Here is an 18,773-nt window from a genome sequence, read left to right as displayed (position 1 = left end):
GTAGGTACATGGACATTTAGATGGGGTGAAGATTTCCAGTAACCGTTGCTGTCTGTAATGCTGATAGCATGCATTGTTTGAAGTCTTGGACAGTTTCTAACGATTACAGCAGAAATCCCAATGTCTATGGCTTTTCAAGTATCACTTGTACATGTAGCTTCCTAGTGTGGTTTTAAAGGTCATGCCAATGCACCCAACAGTGTAAGGCAGTCTTTCAAATAGTAAGAATTGATTATTCTAAAACCAACTTAGCCCCCTGCTTACTTTTGTAAGATCCTGAAGATACTACTAGTAGTAGTAGAAAACTTAAGAAAGGGTGGATGATCACACTGTCTTATCGTCAGAAGTTACGGTAAAGCAAGTGCCTGAACATAAGATGTATAAAGTTTTTGTACCTGAGTAACATACTACCCTTTTTATGCTGCATATTCCTCAACTTCCCCAGCCAGCACGCATAAGTGATTGACATCTAACACATTCATACATGTCGTATTGTTGGTATATTCGGTGCAAACTTATATCTGTGATCAACGGATCTTGTCCAAAGTTGAGTTCCTGAAGTTGACTTCAGTGGAGAAATATCACCAACTGAAATAGATGCAGTTTCGTAATGTTCTAGAGTGAGGGAGTCAAGATGAATGGTGTGAGTGTGTTTATCAAGCCTGACATCTGAACTAATCTGTGAATGTTACAGCAGCTGTGAGATAGACAACAGTGAGGGTAGACTGGTGGATAGAGTTGGGATAAGGGGTTCAGAGAGCAACTGAGCCATAGATATATCACCACTACTGTAACTCTTCTGGGTCATTCGTATGGAAGAGATCACGCTGAAAATTCCCGTGAAATCTTCATTCCGTACACTTGTCAAGAAAGCTGCTGAATTTTACCAAAAGATATTGAAACTAGGATGGAACTTATTGCTTTCATGTCATCTATTTTTGAGCATCCTTTGTGAAGATTTTGAAAGGGGGTGAAATCTAGGTGTTGGCTGTCACTGCTGCTGATGTGCATGGCTTTCAAACCGGATTTAACCTGTCATTGACTTCTTCATCTCCTGACCCGAGTCAACCTTCATGCATCCTAGTTCTGAGGAAGGCATTATGTATGTGATATCGTACCTCCCACTTTTGCCCTTTCTATATTGAACATGATACTTTACTTTATAGTTGCATCACAAGACCCACCATGCATGAAGTACGTCATAGCGATGTTGTAGCGTTTGTGTGGCCTCTGATTTCCATACCAGATGTGACAGGTGGACGTTAATCTTTAGAACACAGCGCGCCACGTTTGTTGGCAATGTGACATTCCAATGAATGTCACCAAGGACGTTTGAGCATACATGTTATACATATTCAGGGCTCAAACTACAATGTACAACCAATATGTAGGTTAGTCCAGGTGAAATTGGAGTTGTGCTGGTATTTGTGATATCTACCTGCACGAAACCTACACTTCTGGTCACTGGTAAAACCAGCCCACCACATTAAGGTAACATCCCATAGTTATGTACTTACTTATCCTCTTTATCTTTAACAATCCTGCTCAATATGCAAGGCCGTAGGGGCCATTTCTTTAAGCATTGAACTAATTGACGTGGTTGGTTTAAATTGAATGTGGCTAAGGCCTCACCATTTTAATTTCTTGGTTTGAATAACCGAATTTTAAAAAAATGATAGATTGGAAAATCAACAGGAAAACAGAATCTCAGAGGAAAGTTTGTACTTAAAATGGTGCACACAATTTCAGGGAGTTAACAGGGTCAGGTGCAAGTTTTCACCCCAGCCTTCTGTTTTCATGATTTTTTTTTGTGCTAGATTTAAAAAAAAAAAATCTGTTAACCAAGAAATTAAATTGGTGTGGCCTAAGGTGAGACATAGCAGTGTATGTTTGTTTTGAAGTTTAATGTTCATTCATGGTGAGATGTCATACTGTTACATATCGTGCAATCTTTCAGAAGTGTCACCAACAATCCCCTATCTTTCTTTTGTACATGTATGCTTGATACAGCAAATTAATTAAAAGATTCAAAATAGGAACATCCTCAAAATACACTGACTGGTTGTTGGACTGAAAGAGATGCACGGTATAGGAGGTAAAATTTGTCAGGTGCAGGTGATTATTAATGTCACAGAAATACGTATTTAGAGTTATGATATTGCAACAAGATGACGACATTTCAATGGATTACCCAGCATGTGCACACGTAATCTAATTAGGTTAACATGATGAGGTTAATGACCTCACAAATGAGTTCAATGCCCTTCAGGTTAGAACAGATGAGATGGAACGAAGTGACATGATTTCACAGATTGGATATTAATACTTAGCAATCATTAAAATGCAGTAATGTGTAGATTACATCTGTTTGATGGATGGCGTTTGCTAATACATGTACTGTGTCATTGGGGGAAGAGCTGACTTGATTGAGGACAGTGTGCCCTTTGAATAGAGTGATTGAGGCAATTTGAATCTACTTTCTACAGTACTTGTGACTTGATATAGAGTAATTTAACTTTTATTAAGGCTTTATTAAGGCATAGAAAGCAATGTGTACAAGGGAAGAACAGCTTCCTTTATGTAGAGGATACAAAATATATCAAGAGCTGAATCGTAACTTATTTTAACAGTGCCATGTACATAGAACAATATACCCATTTCTACACCTGGGTGGAGTGAGGAAAGTTATGTAAAGTGCCTTTCCCAAGGGCACAACATCGTTGGCAACGGGATTTGAACCCTGGACCGCTAGGTCGAACACCTTACCGTTACGCCACACGACCCCAACAGCAGTTCTAACTTAGCTATTCCACATGGTGTGAGGCAGAGTCATTTGAATCTGGAACAGAAGTAGAATTGGCACAGTGGTTGTGATATATGATGTTGTTATACTAGTGAGGAAGGGTCGGAAGGGTGAGATATAGGTCTTGTCTAAACTAGCCCCACATGGCTCTTGGTAGGACCTACTATCCATTCATCTGTCTGCTAAGTTCAGTGAACTCAGAGGTAGGTTACCAGTATCTCTGCTTTGTGTTTCTGACTCTTTTATCATGAAGTTTGGATAGTAAAATCTTGGGAGATTAGAAGATCTCTCTCTATGCATGCCAGGTTTTAATTCTCTGTTCTTGTCAAAATTTAGAATTGAGAATAGGATGCCTCTTTGTACAAACAAAAAATCGCATCCTCAAGACTTTCTACCGTATTCCTCTAATACATGTAACTGTCCCTATGGCACAAGCGGTAAGTGCTGCTTCACCATTATGAATCCAGAGGGCGAGGGTTTGAGCCCCCGGATTGGACATGGCTGGTTAGATGTTGCATTTTTCCTTTTGGGTGGGAATGTAAAACCGTTAACTTATTGTCATTCTCTCTCTCAAGTTGACAAAATTGTCAGTAAATAGGATGCCTCCTTGTGGATAGCAAGAGAACTGTATCCTCTGGTATTAAAGCTTAATTGTGCCACATTACTCTGATACATGTAACTGTATATCCGTGGCACAAGCTGTAAGTGACCCTACTGCTTTGCAATATGGATCAAATTTCGTGCATCCTCGGTATGGTGAAAAACTCAGACATAAAGCCATCGTGAATAAGATTTATAGTGACTGTCACTTACTTGTCTAACAATCTTTTCTCCTTCCTATACTAAAAGTATGACATTAACAGCAACCACTTATTAACATTGTCAGATGAATAGTATATTATAAACAACTACTTATTCCGACACGACTATCAGGATTTTCTGTTGATCATCTAAAGTCTCCAATATCCGACTTTACTGACACACACAGACCTTAATCAAAAAATGATTGACAATGTTTATCATTCAATAAATAATTTGTCTTTCACTGATTGCAATGAATGATATAATCTAATGACTCTAGTTATAGAAATATCAGACCTAAACTCTCTATTTTTTGCATGTAGGAGTGATTTGTAACGCTTAGAAAATCATTATCATCATTGATAATTATAACAAACATCTAACACACTCTGGAAAATTTAAAAGACTATGATTTCTGTAGTTATATACTATTGATTTTCCTTTGCAATTCTCTGTATCACTAGTAGGCAAACTGTAGTAGACTGCTTGGTTGTTTGTAGAGATTTGATTTTGAGTTGATTACTTTTTGGCGACACCTCTGGTGTGGAGCCATTTTGTTATCCAATTTTGTTCTTGCCTGATTTGCTATCTCTGACACAGACAGTGACGACATGAACAACAGCCTCAGCATGTCCTGGGGGTCCAGCGTGAGCCGGCTGTTCCGGACAGAACTAATCAAAGGTTTACTGTCCTGTTTCTTTCCTGCTTAGTATTCTTTTCCGATCTTCCGTTTATTTTTTTGTCCTCTTCTTTTCATTTCGTTGCTTCACTAATAATAGCTGCTTTGTTTGGCTTAAAGTGGCGCTTCTGCTTCAGAAGGAGGTAAAACAAATAACTGTTTGGCGCGCTCTTGAAGCGTCACCAAAAAGAGTAAATGCGACAGAGTGTTTCAAGTAAGTCTGCTGATGAAAAACGGTAAAGAAAAGTATCATCTTTTGCTGCCTCAGCCGGAAATGTTGTAAATTTTGCCCCAAAAAAATTAACCTGGTTAAATGATTCAGCACAATGCCTTCTGTCGAAATTTCAGGAGGTAATTTAGTAAAAATACAAATCTAGCTCACACAATTTATAGTCAGTCTTTGCGGATAAAAAGGATCGGGCCAGATCACAAAATCATGCCGTTCACCTACACCATGATGTTTATGCTTGAATGTGTCTCTCCCTCGCAGCCGAGGCCAAGTTTCGCCGACAGAGAAGTAGTAGCACCTCCAGTGTCGGCAGCCAGTCTCCCAAGGCCGCCCCAAAATGTGCGGGGACAGACTCCCATGTAGCCTCCCACAAATGTCCAGGCAGAGACTCACCCAAAGGTGGCTGTTCTGCCCAATGTTCACACCCCCTCTTTCCTCAGATCAGTGTGCGAGTAGCAGGAACACTCCAAATAACTAACAATGTACCGCTGTACCTACTTTCTAGGATAGATTCAACCATTCTGTTGCCCCCCTCCCCTCTTAAAGTTAAAGCACACTAAAACCGCAACAGTGTATGATGCTTATGTACAAAATGTCTATGTAGCAAAGATTTGTAGTGTCAACAAACCTCTACTTTAACCATATACTAGTATCCATATCTAAACATGTAAACAGGCTTCTAACTTACCTGATAGGTTTAGATAGCACAATTTCAGACAGTGCTTTCACATCTTGTAGATAGCTTTCACTCCTATTATGATGCAGTGTTTTTTTTTTTCATACAGTAACTGCACAGGCATAAGTAAAGCACAGTGGCATCCAACGGCATCAATGCAGTTCAGAATACACAACCTAGTGCAAAGTCTATACCACCTGTACTCAATTGATAGTTTGTTGAAAAGCGCTTGCTCCATATTATTTCCCCAGCAAATGCACACACAAGAATTTGTTTGGCAGCTACATACAGGATGCTGTTTTGCCATATGCACTGTTTTTTTATGCAGAAAGAAAAATGTTTTAGGAATATACTAGGTATTCACAGTTCCTTACTTGCACATGTTAATGACGATATTGCATTATATCCTTTTGAATGAGAAAATAAATCTCAAATGCAGCCAGAATAAGCAAGAGAGTTGTGCAAAATCTAATACGATTGTGCAAACTTTGCTAACAGTGTTGCCTCCTTATGGTAGCGCAGAAGCTGAATGTACATGTATGAATCTGCATTGAGTTTTCTTGCTGCCGAGTGAAGAAAAGAAAGCTGAGACCACAAGGCATGTGCGATGCCGCCTTTCTCCTAGTTCTAGCTTCACCTGTGCTGTCGTTGTTGACCGTTGTGTTGTCTCCCTGCAGCGGACAGTAAGGACGGCTCGTTCAGTCGCTCACGAAGCTCCAGTATGTCCAGTCTGGAGAACGTGAGCGCGGAGGGAATCAACTGTCTGTCCTTCACAGAATCCTACACCAGAAAGACAGGTAAGGTCGCAGACCAAAGCAGACGTTTGGTAGAAAAATGTTGTGTACTTTCTGTGATTTTGACTTCTGTTGTTCCCGATTTTGCAGGCATGGTTTTGTTATGCTTATGTTTTGTTTTGTTTTGTTTTGTTTTGTTTTGTTACCCCATAGAGCCGATAACATACAGAATAGTATTATTATTTTTTTACAATAAAATTCAGTTTCTGCAGTGAATGCAACTGATTTATGTTCAACAAGTAAGGTGTTATTTTTTGTTTGTATGAGTCATATTTACATGAACATTAATACATTATAGATACAAATTATACAAAATCTTAGTAGATACATGAACATTTCCTAATATAAGTATTCAGTAGATAAAGCAAACTTGAAAAGTTCTTAGTATACACAAAAGTTTACTTGGCAAATAATGGTGGATACAGTATGTCAAAAATATGAGCCTCATGATCTAAGCCTATAATATCAAACACAGTTTTCATGATACACATGGACAGCTTTTTAAACTTTAACCTTTAACCTGTCATCTTGGTTGCACCCACAATGCACCGGCTCATTCCAGGGCCTTCCAAATCACGGCACCGGCGGCCAAGTAAAGAGCAGCAGCATGTGACACCGGCTTTCTTCCCCACCCCCACTACTTACATGGTGACACCTGAACATAGTGAGGCTTTTGAACACCACAAACGGAAAGTCCATCAGACGTGTTCATTAGGTACCCGCAGCAAACTCTGCCCTCGATCTTTCTAAATTCTAAATTCCAGTTGACGTAAACTAGAGCTTTTTCAAATCATCTAATACTTGCTGTTGTTAGAAACATTTCATAAGCAGGCCTTTGTTTAAATAAAAAGAGAAATTATGGTTAATGTTTTACCATGGCCCTTGTCATGGTGCAAAGTCATTAACAATATTCTCTTAGAAAATTGGTATTTTGTTTGGCATTTTTACTCAGACCTGCAGGAATGTAACATCTTTTTGACTGATTTTTCCTCCTTTAATACTGCTAAATCTTGTAGACCAATCTCTGCAAATCTAACAACAAATCCTCCGCAAAATCCAGCTTCACAATTCCAAGGTTAATAAGTCCTGCTTGTAGACAGAAGAAGGCAAATTCCTTTAACCCAGAACAAAATGTCTTTTAAAATCTTTGCTGCCACAACTGCTGCCAATAAGACTTCCTATAATAGCCTTCTAAAAAATGCAATCATTACACAACCGCACAGAACAGTATTGTACTTTCTTTTCAACTGGTTAGATGTAGATTTGTGTGTGTTTTCCCCCCAGACCCTGTGACATCCCCATGCCTTTGGGTCGGCACCACCCTGGGGTCCGTCCTGGTGATCGTGTTGAACCTCCCACCCCAGGGGGACCAGCGACTGACCCAGCCAGTTATCGTGTCACCCAGTGGTAAGTAATGACAGTCACATTCCATACTTACCCGCCATTTGGTACACAGCACTCTTCGTACATATATTATATATTGTAGACACTGGTGGCACATGATTTAGAAATATGAAGATAGCACCATAGCTAGATATATAATTGCCACTATCTGTAGTTTCAATATCTGTTTATATGTTTTTGTCACAGATGTCACTATATATGATTGAATGACAAACCAATACTTTTCTATTCACAGCAAGATGTAATTGAAAGATAGTGTGTCTGCAGACTCTCTGAGATTTAAGTCCTTCAATCTGATGGAAAAACGGAAACAATAAATGATATTGATATGAATATATAAATAGATAACAGAAAACTCATGTGCATGCATTTCTCTGTTCAGAAAGAGAGAAATAACCTGAATGGAAGAAATGACAGTGAAAAATGGTACATTTTAGCAGTCAATAGTTCATGTGAGGTGAAAGAACCATCGGTCAATACTTGAAGGCAGTGTGGCCATATATTGGCATAACAGATAGTAGATGGGACTCTGCCAAAGCTATTGAGCCACACATTCAGAATTTATGCATGATATTCAGAGTTAAAAGCATTTACTTCGTGTGGGATGGTTTCCATTTTGCTAAGCTAGATCAATCCTTTTCAAATTTTTATAGACTTGTTAAACTTTCATTTAACAGTATCTTGCCAAATTCCATACACAGTGACCCCAAAAAGACTTCATTATAAATTGTTCACAGCTTTGTGTAAATTCCCACCGGTTTCAGCATTCCTGCAAGCAAAATACAGTGCATGTTTGGTGCATGATCAACATTAAATTTGATAGTCATTTCCTTGTTTCTTTCATTACCTGTGCATGATTCCTTTTTATTTTATTCAGTCACATTTTCTTTGCACTACCTGGTTATACATGTATGTTGTACACATACAATGTATATGTACACAGGGTCTTCCTCATTTGCATGTCCACAAACCTTTATTCTGGTATATGCACGTCACATTTCATACATTATTAGGTACTTACCTGAGGTCTGTAGTGTTTTCCTTACTGTAACTCATCTGTTGGTGCATGCCTTATACTTCCACAGGACATTCTCCTGATGTAGAAAAGGAGGAGAGAAACTCCAGGAAAGCAAAGTTTACCTCTATGCTGAACAACAGGTTGAGATGGGGTGTCATGAAACATCGTACAACTCAATGGGACCACCTCGGTTGTCCCACAATGTTCAATGATTGCATGATACCGTGGTGGCTTTGGGGGTCGTGTTTGTAGTTGTTGTATGATTATTTGCTTGGTATTTTGTTTGCTTATTTCTTATCGGTTTCTCTTACAATTCATTCTCTAAAGGGAGGTGTATCTTTGGAGGTTTTAACAGTGAAGCCTGAACACCCCTACTCAAACTTGACGATCACAATATAAATTTTATAAAGTATTATACAGTACTTAACTACAAGCAAATATAGCTGAGTGACACCTTGAATTTTCTTTTACATCGGCCTTCTTCAGGAGTGATTCAATTAACAAAAGCTCATAAACAGTTGATTTGATTTATCAGGGTTTTCTTTCATATAAGAACTACTGTGGTTTGGCCAGGTCCACTGTGGTGCGTAGGGGTGATCAGGGTATGCTGTGACAGTTTTACAGGGAAGCAGGCGTAAAGACTGGTGGAGGCTGGGAGTTGATACTGACGGTTCCTTTCCCCCTTTCCTTACCTCTCTCCCGCGGTGGTGGTTCCAGGGCCCATGGGCGCAGCAGCATTGGGCGACCTCCAGTCGCAAATGCTGATGTGCGTTGGTCACCCCTCAGGCACGATCCTGCGACTGAAGGGTGCCATCCTCGCCATGTCGTTCCTGGACTGTAACGGCATGACCATCCCACCCCTCTTCGCCAAGTGGGAGGATCCCAAGAAGAAGGAGGAGAACAGGGAGGCCAAGGATGGACAGTCCATGCAGAGAAGTAAGTCTTTTATATCTAACCTCCGTTACCATTCATCTACAGGGTTACACATATCGGTCACATTGTAAAACGGTGTGTTTCTTGTGCAACACTTCCCAGGTATGCACAGTTTAGAGATTCAGGAGTGTATTATACAGGGGAAGTTGCATTGGAGATCTCTCTAGATGCATTTTTTAGGGTGGCCAATTTATGCGACCTGGTGGACTTTGCTGTGTACCTAAACCCGTGTTCAGATTCATGTCCAGATTTAGATCCAGAGGTTCAGGTTCAGGTCCGGACTTGAACCCTTGGCATATGTGTGATAGAAAATTTTTTTCCTGTAAAATGTAAAATTGCATATTGGCATATATTTTACATGCAATTTGAAAACTATATATGCGAAATTATTCACAGTCAGTAGTAAACACAAAAGTTAAGTTATAAACCCAAAATCAGCAATGTTTTCATATTTTTCCAGTGCAAATTTCACAATCTAAGGAAGGTTTAAGATGGTTTAAAACAAAAAGGAGAGTATAAGCGAGAGATTTTTTTTCAAGTCTGGACTTTTTTCCAGACGTTTAGGTTCTTTTGGACTTGAACCTAAACGTTAGGTCCATTCTGGATCAGGTCTGGGTTTACATATAGGTACGCAGCACTAGGTGGACTTCTGTTAGTTACCTGTACTAATTTTCTTATTGCAAAGAAGACATACATGTACCAGTACAGCATAAAAGTGTGAACCTCCTTCCTCCCTGATTCTTCCCTCTATTGTCCATGCTGACATGACTGTAAGTGTGTATTAATCAAGACACCATAATGATTACTAAGGACTGAAAGCCTGTTGTCTCTTCCCCCTTTCCAGGAGGATGGCAGCAGTTGCAGCATCTACACCGGCAGAAAGCCCCGTCCTCCCCCACAACAGAGACCATCTCAGACAGACAATTTGTTGTCATATGTTCAGAGAAACAAGCCAAGGTATGTTGCATTGTGTGGCATCTAAGGGATTGACTACATGCTGATGCTTAAGGAAAATGTAGATTTCTTAAAATGGTTGACTGAAATTACTGAATGACAATCTCACAATACTGTCCTTGGCACTGAATGACAATTACACTGACGACATCGTCCTTGGTACTGAATGACGATCTCACAATACTGTCCTTGATACTGAATGACAATCACACTGACAACATCGTCCTTGGTACTGAATGACAATCTCACAATACTGTCCTTGGTACTGAATGACAATCACACTGACAACATCGTCCTTGGTACTGAACGACAATCTCACAATACTGTCCTTGGTACTGAATGACAATCTCACAATACCGTCTTGGTACTGAATGACAATCACACTGACAACATCGTCCTTGGTACTGAATGACAATCACACTGACAACATCGTCCTTGGTACTGAATGACAATCTCACAATACTGTCCTTGGTACTGAATGACAATCTCACAATACCGTCTTGGTACTGAATGACAATCAGACTGACAACATCGTCCTTGGTACTGAATGACAATCTCACAATACTGTCCTTGGTACTGAATGACAATCACACTGGCAACATCGTCCTTGGTACTTAATGACAATCTCACAATACTGTCCTTGGTACTGAATGACAATCACACAGACAACATATTTACTGATAACATAGTTTTATGGAGTCATCATTGCAAAGAGCTGTAAAACAGTTACAGGAAGAGCTTGAACAAACGAAATGTGCTGATTAGGGATACAAAATATCTTTGGTTTGGATAGGACTATAACTTGAGGTTATTGTCTTACAATTTTAGCTCCATATTTTGTGAGTGTGTACATAAAAAAAAGGGATAAAAAAGGCAAGTGATCTCAACGCCATGTCACCATTTCCAGTACTGTGACAGTGTTCTTGATATATCTAAATGTAAGTTTTGCTACTATTGAAACATTTATGATTTAATTTTTTGTCTTTCAGGTTATTTCTCTCCCCTCCCAAACATGTGCATACAAGCTCAACATTACAGAAACATCCTTCGTGTGCAAAGCTGATGTAGTTAGTATAGCAAGTGAGTATATGTCTATCATACATAGTGCTTTGTCATATGTACTTAGTGTTTTGGGGGCTATCAAGAGTCATTTTAAAAGTTGAAGGGGCAATGAAGAAAATTATGCTAACTTACCACTTCTCTTCAATTCACTACTGATTTGTTTGTTAAGATATTGGTGGCTCAGTGAATTTATCAATAAATATAGAATACAACACGGGGTATTCCGTATCACCCGAGGTACCAGCCCGACCGTGGGTAGGATCGCCCGTAGGCTGGAGGCAATCCGACACGCTGGAGGGCCGGGACCGAGGGTGATGCGGAATACACCGTGTTCTATTTTATTTATGTCATACCCACCCGAGAAAACACACATTTCAAGTTTTATGGAAGCCTGTGTGATACAACTTATAACCCCGTGTGATACGGAAAATTATCACACTGTCCGGAACACCCGTATCGAATGTTTTCGCGGCCCAGGTATGACATAAAACTCCAGAGAGCCTCTTTCAGGCTTTTGAATGAACTTTTCCCGGTTTTTACATAAATGTACACAGTATTTGTTGTATGTCTGTTTTGTGTGTACCATATGCTGAATTACAGCTTCCATCGCATCTGGTAGTCATCGGGATCTCTGCCATTTTTCTGAATTCATCATTGTGATATCATGGGGGCATAGATTGTGTTCCTTTGCCTCTCAACAGCCTTGTATTGCCACATCATGTGTCTGTATGTCCTTACCTTACTTTCCAACACACTGTGCTGTGCAACACATTTAGGTATGTGTAAAGGGATGCTGCAATGGTTTCTCAATTTAAAAAAACTGAACTGTCTGTTTTTATTTGTGGTACTCTCATGATGTAACTTGTTTAATTTGATATTTTGTGCTTTGAATGTCATTGGGACCGGTAAGTTCCTGACAAACCACATTACGAAGGCTTCTGTGTCTTAATTTTCCCTGATTTTCACTCTCCATTTCCATCCCTAACTCAGAAGGTGTAGCGTACAGCCTAGGACTAGTCTTGGGTACTCACTTAAAGCTCTTACTATGTACATTTAGACTGTCCTTGGTACTGAATGACAATCTCACAATACTGTCCTTGGTACTGAATGACAATCACACTGACAACATCGTCCTTGGTACTGAATGACAATCACACTGACAACACTGTCCTCAGTACTGAATGACAATTTCAGAACACTGTCCTTGGTACTGAATGACAATGACACTGACAACACTGTCCTTGGTACTAAATGACAACCACACTGACAACACTGTCCTCGGTACTGTGTGACAGTGACACTGACAACACTGTCCTTGGTACTGAATGATAATCTCACTTACAACACTGTCCTCAGTGCTGAATGACAATCACACTGACAACACTGTCCATGGTACTGTATGACAATCTCACAACACTGTCCTTGGTACTGAATGACAATCACACTGACAACACAGTCATTGGTACTGAAAGACTATTGCACTTACAACACTGTCCTCGGCACTGAATGCCAATCACACCGACAACACTGTCCTTGGTACTTAATGCCAATCACACTGACAACACTGTCCTCGGTACTGAATGCCAATCACACTGACAACACTGTCCTCGGCACTGAATGCCAATCACACTGACAACACTGTCCTCGGCACTGAATGCCAATCACACTGACAGCACTGTCCTCGGTACTTAATGCCAATCACACTGACAACACTGTCCTCGGTACTGAATGACAATCACACTGACAACACTGTCCTCGGTACTGAATGACAATCACACTGACAACACTGTCCTCGGTACCGAATGACACTGACAACACTGTCCTTGGCACTGAATGACAATCTCACAATACTGTCCTTGGTACTGAATGACATTCACACTGACAACATCGTCCTTGGTACTGAATGACAATCACACTGACAACACTGTCCTCAGTACTGAATGACAATTTCAGAACACTGTCCTTGGTACTGAATGACAATCACACTGACAACACTGTCCTCGGTACTGAATGACAATCACACTGACAACACTGTCCTCGGTACCGAATGACACTGACAACACTGTCCTTGGCACTGAATGCCAATCACACTGACAACACTGTACTTGGTACTTAGTGCCTATTACACTGACAACACTGTCCTAGGTACTGGATGACAATGGCACTGACAACAATGTCCTTGGTACTGAATGACAGACGCACTGACAACACTGTCCTTGATACTGAATGACAATCACACTGACAACACTGTCCTCGGTACCGAATGACACTGACAACACTGTCCTTGGTACTGAATGATAACCACACTAACAACACTGTCCTTTGCACTGAATGCCTATCACACTGACAACACTGTCCTTCTTACTGAATGACAATCACACTCACAAGTCACAACACTGTAATAGTTGGTTTCAGCAAATCCTGCTCACTCCTCAAATGTACTGAATCCAACTTCTAACACTTCTGTGGACTGATCCACACATACACAGTGTCATACAGACAGACACACATTCTCAAGACATCCGTCAGTACCACATCTCTACCTTTACTCTCTTTCTACTCACCTGTCTATCCCTCTCTGCTCCTCCAGAACATCAGAGCAAGGTTGGCCACTCTACTAATCTAACCAAGAAAAAGGTTAGAAATGGTTAGTATGATTCACACCAGCCGCTTCAGGTCTTCAACATTTCATCCTACAGTTGCCAGCCTTATTTCTTTATCTCCTCTTACAGTAGTTGATTGAAGTGTAGTTGTGTATGCAGTCAGTAATGTGTTATTGGCTTGGTGGTGTCTTTTGAGTACCCCTTGATTGTGTTTTGTAGCCGTGGCTTGTTGTTCATGTTATGTGTGCTTGCAGGCCCTGTTAGAGGCTACTTCAATATTTGCCTTAATATCTTGAGCTGCTTTTTACAGAGACTCTGAGCTGTCAATTTTTTAGCCCTTCATAATCTCAATAAGTCACTTGATGCCAGATCAAATATCGACTGAAATCTCTTGGTAACTTAACAGTTTATGACACTGCTTCAATCCGATTTTTTAGGTTTTGTATTTAGGATGGGTAGATGTGTCCCTCGCACCATAAACCATAGGTGTCGAAGGTTGTGAATGAAATCTTCCCGAACCCCTTGGTCCGATCATCAGTGCCTTGCCTTCGCTAACTTATGCTTAGGTCCCAATTGCGCCGGTGCCCGTAGGGTGTAGTTCCAGCCGGGTCCCAAAGCTGCAAATTTGTCCCGGATGCCAGAGGGATACCTCCCTGTGTTCATACGATTAGCTCATTGTATCTATTTGTTACCGGGTCTCGTGTTGATTAAAAGTCAGAGTTAAAATGATTCGGGGTCCTGGCCAGGCCCAAAAATAGCCCGACAGCCGCAGGGTGCCCAAAGGGGCCACTCCAAAAAAAGTAGCCCTTCAACTACCCGGTGGGGCCCCTTTTTGGCGATGCCTTAGGGGCAAGCCTAATAGTATACTTTGTTCCAATTGGGACCTAAGCATTACTTTGCTCACACCACGTGCTTCCCCTCTGCATGTGGTGTAATACTTACGACTCTTCCAACATCCTACCTTCTCCCTCTCCTTCACTGTTATACCTGGACCAGCTCCCAAGCTCTGCTGTGCCTTGGACAGGGTCACATCCAAAGTTAAAGGTCAGATTGTTTCCTTTTGGGCTACATATGAAATGCCAGGGCAAAACAAAAATATTTTGCAGAAAACGCAACTAGTGAATCTACCGGCTGGACGTTGGTTGTATATGTTGGGTGCCTTAAGGGCCCAGTGTAGCGTAGGGAGCTCTTATTGTGTTCCCGTATAGCTTTAACATCTTAACAAGTTCTTTCCTCCTGCTTTCACCAAGCTGACAATTTTCCTCATCATTCTAATCCTCAGGCTGATACATACAAGAGTCGTCTGATCTCCATGCTATTATGCTAATTAGCTTTATGTAAATTGTACTTCATGACATGGCTTTGCAAGGCTGTTGAGATGGCAAAACTGCATTAACGATGCATTTTATGTTATTTTATAACCCAGCATTTCTAATAAATGTGTTTTACTTCTTATGTTTAATCATTCTGACCTTGAAGCTGCTTTGATATTAAAAGTTTGTGGTTCATTAATGAGTTGTTCCTGCAACACTCCCATATCCATGACACAATTTGATTTTTCAAAGTTGACAAGAAACAAAATTTCCTCTAGACTTATTTTAGCAACAGCAAGGAGCTGTTTACAGTCAAGATGGTAAGTTTTTCACCGGTAAGTTTTACCTGGGTTGTCCATGACCTTGCTCAACACACCCTCCCGAACAGGCCTGCTATTGCTCGGTAACGTTACCTCCCATAGCGGCCTTGCCCTTTCAAGCCTGTAAAATTGCTTCTGGCGACGTCACCACCAAAACAGCTTTCAGCCAATCAGAGGGTTGGCATAAGCTCATCTAGATCAAAAGCGCAAAGGACGCTGGGATGCTATCAACCAATCAGGTTACGTCTTACATCGCTACTTTGGGTTCAGAGCAAAGATAACGGCTGTTTGCGCCAAATAAGGTTAGCTCATTAATTACTCAAGAGCAACTGTCAATAACGTCGCCAGAAGTGAGTTCACAGGCTGGAAATTGCAGGGTCACTATGGGAGGTAACGTTACCGAGCGATATAGCGGGCCTGTTCGGAAGGGTGGCTCAACATAGATGTTGCATCTATGTGCATTTAGTGATCTAGCAATATACTGTTTAAGTGTAGGACACTGCTGTTATCACTTCCCTTTTTTCATTTGTACTTTCCAGATAGCGTTTGTCTAGCCTGTTTCCTCGCCAATGGACACATCATGACGTTCAGCCTACCCAGCTTACGGCCACTGCTAGATAGCGACTTTCTCCCGCTGGCTGACATGAGGTAGTTATTTAAAGGAAACCCACGCAATATTAGGGCCCAAAAATCGGATTTTGACAGTCGGTTTATTTAGTCATATCTATACGTGATTAGTTCAAACAACACTATCACAATGTATAGCGACATCCATGATGCAAAAATATGACGTCGGTGTGATGTGAGAAGGCCTGTTTTTTTTTGTAGGCTTGCAAAACTAAGGGGATCATCGTACGGCTCATTTTTGCACGGTTTTAAGATGCTCAAAGTATGAAGTTATAAACGCAAATGTGCTAAACAGTGTTAGTAAATGTCACTACCATAAAGATTTCAGCATTTTTTTTCTCAATTTTTGGGGCCCTAATATTACTTTGGGTGCCTTTAATCACTTATTCAAAACCACAAACTTACATGTGCAGGGAAAGGCTTGTGCCTTGTGTACTATTTGGTACCATAGGTAACAATAACATTCAATAGCACAGCAAATTATTTACATTGTTCAAGCCAAACTGGATATTCCAGCTAGTAAAAGACCTGAGCAGCTGAATCATTAAAGAGTTTTACGGCACAATTAAAGAATTCCTTTTTCGGACGTTCAGTCCTTACTTTCAGCATGGTGAATGCATTATTGTTCCTTAACCTAAGATACCTGCAGACACTGGTCAATTTGTCTTAATTTCAAAGATGATTTTGTCAAAACAGACTTGTCTGGTTGAATTGAAATATTCAAAAAGTATAATTGTATGTTTTAAATTTGACTGGGTTTTGGGTACTGAGCGACAATGACGCTGACAACACTGTCCTTGGTATTGAATGACAACCACACTGACATCAGTGTCCTTGGCACTGACTGCGTATCACATTGATATTACTGTCTTTGGTACTGAATGACAATGACACTGACAACACTGTCCTCGGCACTGAATGATAACCACACTGACAACACTGTCCTTGGTACTGAATGACAATGACACTGACAACATCGTCCTTGGTACTGAATGACAATCACACTGACAACACTGTCCCTGGTACTGAATGACAATCACACTGACAACACTGTCCTCGGCACTGAATGATAACCACACTGACAACACTGTCCTTGGTACTGAATGACAATGACGCTGACAACATCGTCCTTGGTACTGAATGACAATCACACTGACAACACTGTCCCTGGTACTGAATGACAATCACACTGACAACACTGTCCTCGTTCCTGAATGCCTATCACACTGTCAACACTGTCCTTGGTACTGAATGACAATGACACTGACAACACTGTCCTCGTTCCTGAATGCCTATCACACTGTCAACACTGTCCTTGGTACTGAATGACAATCAAACTGACAACACTGTCCTTGGTACTGAATGTTTTTTCGCTATAGGATTGCCCAGACCTTCAGCTTTTCAAATTGCGGGCAGGCGCTCTACTTATGTACGCCGAGCGAAATCCAGAGGATAACCCTTGCTGCTGATACATGGTGAGATGTCATTCTTCCTTTCACCTTCTTAACAGTCAAAAATATGTCCTGGAAAATGCATCTACATGTAGCATTTTGTTGTTGATGAAAGTTTTCAGAATCTTGAAAAAAAACACTTTGCTTTTGGCCATTTTACCTTTTCATTGATTTGAGATGGACATAAGTGCAACAAGATTTTCATGTCCTATATACATAATATAAAAGCTGACAATCTGGCCTTTTAGAAGCCAGCTCTAATTCTATTGAATTGGGATAGAAGTTACAGTAGTTTGTACCATGTAGCTGTAGCTCTTGAGCTGTTCTATCTTGCTGTTCCATCCAGTGAGAGTCTGCAAGAGATGCTGTGCGAGCTGTTCCTTCCTGTGGACACACCCGAGGGGCCCAAACAGAGCTTCTTTAAGGGCCTGTTCAGCAGTCCGTCTATTGTCGACAAGGAGGAACTCTGTAAGCTCGACCTTCAAACTACCTTTATTCAAAACTGAACTTAAGCTACTATGCAAGTATGCAATTGTTGCAATACTTGCTGGTGAAAGACATTTTTTTTGCAGTTTTCAAGTGGTAAGCATATTTGGCAAAACATCATTTTAGCAAAACACAAGCGAGAAGATAAAGATGATTTGTATCCATACTTGTGTTGATCCGATAAGCTCAGTTTAACTACTTTTTTTAATTAGATTAACTACTTTTTTTAAAACACAAAATTGATTGAAGCTGAGTCTGAATTTCCACTGAATTTTTGATACATTGCATACGATAATAATCAACATCAGATTGAAATGACAGTTGTTTTGTTTGATAAATAAATGAAAAATTAAACTAGACTCCAACTCAAGGAAATTTTGACTGACCGGAATTTTTGTTTTTTCGTACAGTCGGCGAGGCAGCCAGTGGTAAGGCTTCACGCAGCGTTGCCAAGCACATTCCAGGAACGGGTGGTATCGAGGGGGTGAAGGCAGAGGCAGGATCCGCCATGGCTGAAGTCCAGAAGGCCAGAATGGTAAGTTTTTTCAGTGAAAACAAAAACATTGTCCCTTTTCGCAATGCTTAGTGTAGAGCACATGAATGGATATTGATGAATCTCA

General features: G+C 40.6%; 1 protein-coding gene across 10 annotated transcripts in view; it reads left to right on the top strand.

The window, feature by feature from the left end:
* Positions 1-18,773, top strand: part of LOC136437553 (syntaxin-binding protein 5-like) — an 83,711-nt gene that overhangs the window by 60,307 nt on the left and 4,631 nt on the right. For 2 of the 10 annotated variants that reach the window (XM_066432172.1, XM_066432195.1), the window contains 15 exons: positions 4,205-4,285; positions 4,774-4,911; positions 5,866-5,985; positions 6,545-6,697; positions 7,267-7,389; positions 8,472-8,594; positions 9,191-9,340; positions 10,182-10,294; positions 11,281-11,371; positions 13,944-14,000; positions 14,953-15,000; positions 16,129-16,237; positions 17,596-17,691; positions 18,014-18,135; positions 18,564-18,688. In XM_066432172.1, the coding sequence (XP_066288269.1) occupies positions 4,205-4,285; positions 4,774-4,911; positions 5,866-5,985; positions 6,545-6,697; positions 7,267-7,389; positions 8,472-8,594; positions 9,191-9,340; positions 10,182-10,294; positions 11,281-11,371; positions 13,944-14,000; positions 14,953-15,000; positions 16,129-16,237; positions 17,596-17,691; positions 18,014-18,135; positions 18,564-18,688 (1,649 nt within the window). Of the gene's footprint in view, positions 1-4,204; positions 4,286-4,773; positions 4,912-5,865; positions 5,986-6,544; positions 6,698-7,266; positions 7,390-8,471; positions 8,595-9,121; positions 9,341-10,181; positions 10,295-11,280; positions 11,372-13,943; positions 14,001-14,952; positions 15,001-16,128; positions 16,238-17,595; positions 17,692-18,013; positions 18,136-18,563; positions 18,689-18,773 lie in introns of all 10 variants that reach the window. The other 8 variants (XM_066432215.1, XM_066432209.1, XM_066432188.1 and 5 more) reach the window with 8 other exon arrangements.

This window comes from Branchiostoma lanceolatum, chromosome 1 (genome assembly GCF_035083965.1).
Source record: "Branchiostoma lanceolatum isolate klBraLanc5 chromosome 1, klBraLanc5.hap2, whole genome shotgun sequence".
Classification (NCBI taxonomy): domain Eukaryota; kingdom Metazoa; phylum Chordata; class Leptocardii; order Amphioxiformes; family Branchiostomatidae; genus Branchiostoma; species Branchiostoma lanceolatum.
The sequence above is the reverse complement of the archived record's forward strand: the minus strand, read 5'-3'. Positions and strand labels throughout refer to the sequence as shown.